The sequence below is a fragment of the Vanacampus margaritifer genome, unplaced genomic scaffold (genome assembly GCF_051991255.1).
Source record: "Vanacampus margaritifer isolate UIUO_Vmar unplaced genomic scaffold, RoL_Vmar_1.0 HiC_scaffold_88, whole genome shotgun sequence".
NCBI lineage: Eukaryota > Metazoa > Chordata > Actinopteri > Syngnathiformes > Syngnathidae > Vanacampus > Vanacampus margaritifer.
In genome coordinates, this window is record NW_027520798.1 from 9840 (window position 1) to 11607 (window position 1768).

The 1768-nt window shown below is 34.7% G+C and overlaps 1 protein-coding gene across 1 annotated transcript; it reads right to left on the reverse strand.

Moving 5' to 3' along the window:
• LOC144041034 (NADH-ubiquinone oxidoreductase chain 4-like) lies at positions 1-1381 on the reverse strand. The gene is given in 1 exon segment (XM_077555254.1): positions 1-1381. A coding segment is annotated over 1 exon segment (1077 nt). The 3' UTR covers positions 1-304.
• Positions 1382-1768: the final 387 nt, after the last annotated feature.

A 1768-nucleotide genomic window follows, 5' to 3' on the forward strand; every position in this document is an offset into this window, starting at 1 on the left:
AGAATGGCATCCCTGATATTAATTCAGGTTTAAATATAAGAAGAAGTAGAGGAATAAGATGTAGGGCTATAAGTAAGTGTTCACGAGACTGAGAGGGTTCTAGGGAAATAAGATGATTAGTTAGCTGACCTCGTTGAGTTATCAAAAAAAGGTATAAGGAGTAAGCTGCTGTAATAATTACTCCGGCACCTGTTAATACAATCGTGAGTGGAGATCAATTAAATGTAGATGAAATAATAGCTAATTCACCAATAAGATTAGGAAGAGGAGGTAAAGCCAAATTGGCTAAACTAGCAATTAGTCATCATATAGTTATTAAAGGGAGGATTATTTGCAAACCCCGGGTTAGGATTAAATCTCGGCTATGGGTCCGTTCATAGTTAGTGTTGGCAAGGCAGAATATAGCAGATGAAGTTAGTCCGTGTGCAATTATTAGTAATAAAGCTCCTGTGTAGCCTCAGGGGGATTGATTAAGAATCCCTGCTACAACTAATCCTATATGGCTTACGGAGGAATAAGCAATAAGGCATTTCAAATCAGTTTGTCGTAGGCAATTTGAAGCAGTCATAATAATACCCCAAAGAGCAAGAATTATAAATGGGTAGGATAATTCTTTAGTAAGAGGTTCTAGAACATTCATTAGTCGTATTATACCGTAACCTCCTAGTTTCAATAAGATTGCCGCTAATACTATAGAACCTGCAATTGGTGCTTCAACGTGGGCCTTGGGTAATCATAGATGTACCCCATATAAAGGTATTTTTACTAAAAAGGCTATTAAACATGCAATTCATCATAATTTAGTGCTATATGATGTAAATTCGAAAGGGTTATTAAATTGTATAATTAAGAGTGATAAGGTGCCGATATTATTTTGTAATATGAGTAGGGCTATTAATAATGGGAGAGATCCAATTAATGTGTAAAATAAGAAGTATGTGCCTGCATTTAACCGTTCTGCTTGGTTTCCTCATCGGGTAATGATAATTAGTGTAGGAATCAAGGTGGCTTCAAATGTAATATAAAATATAATTAATTCTGTAGCACTAAAAGCTAAAATTAAAAGGGCTTGTAAAATAATTAAAAGTATAATATAAGTGCGTTGTTGATTAATAGGGGTTTTGTCTGTGTGGCTCTGCCCAGCTAAAATTATTAAAGGTAAAAGTCAGCATGATAAAATTAATAAAGGGGTTGATAATAAATCTGTGGCTATATTTATGTTTAGAGTTGATCATCCGGTTTCTAAAGGTCATTTCGCTCAATATAAGGTAAATAATGAAATAATAAGGCTATAAGCTAATGATGATGTCTTTATTCATTTAGGGGGAGTAAGTCATGTTGTGGGGATTAACATAATGGTAGGAATTAAAATTTTTAGCATTGTAAAATATTAAAGGTTTGTAGTTGATCTGTGCCATGAGTACGAGAGGTGGCTACCAGAAGTGCTAATCCAGCACTTGCTTCACAAGCTGAAAAGGCAAGAAGAAGTATGGGTGAAGAAGAAAAATTAATTGAAGTAAGTTGTAAGGTTCAAAGTGATAAAGCCATGTACAGTGAAAGTATTATTCCTTCTAAACAAAGAAGGGCGGACAATAAATGGGTCCGATTAAATGTTAATCCCATTAAACCTAAAAAAAAGCTTGCAGAAAAGGCAAAATGTATAGGTGACATTAGATAATCGTGGAGTTAAACCACGTTCTTTTGAGCCGAAATCAAATGTTTAGTCCTACAACTAATTATCTATTCGGCTCATTCAAGGCCGCCTTGA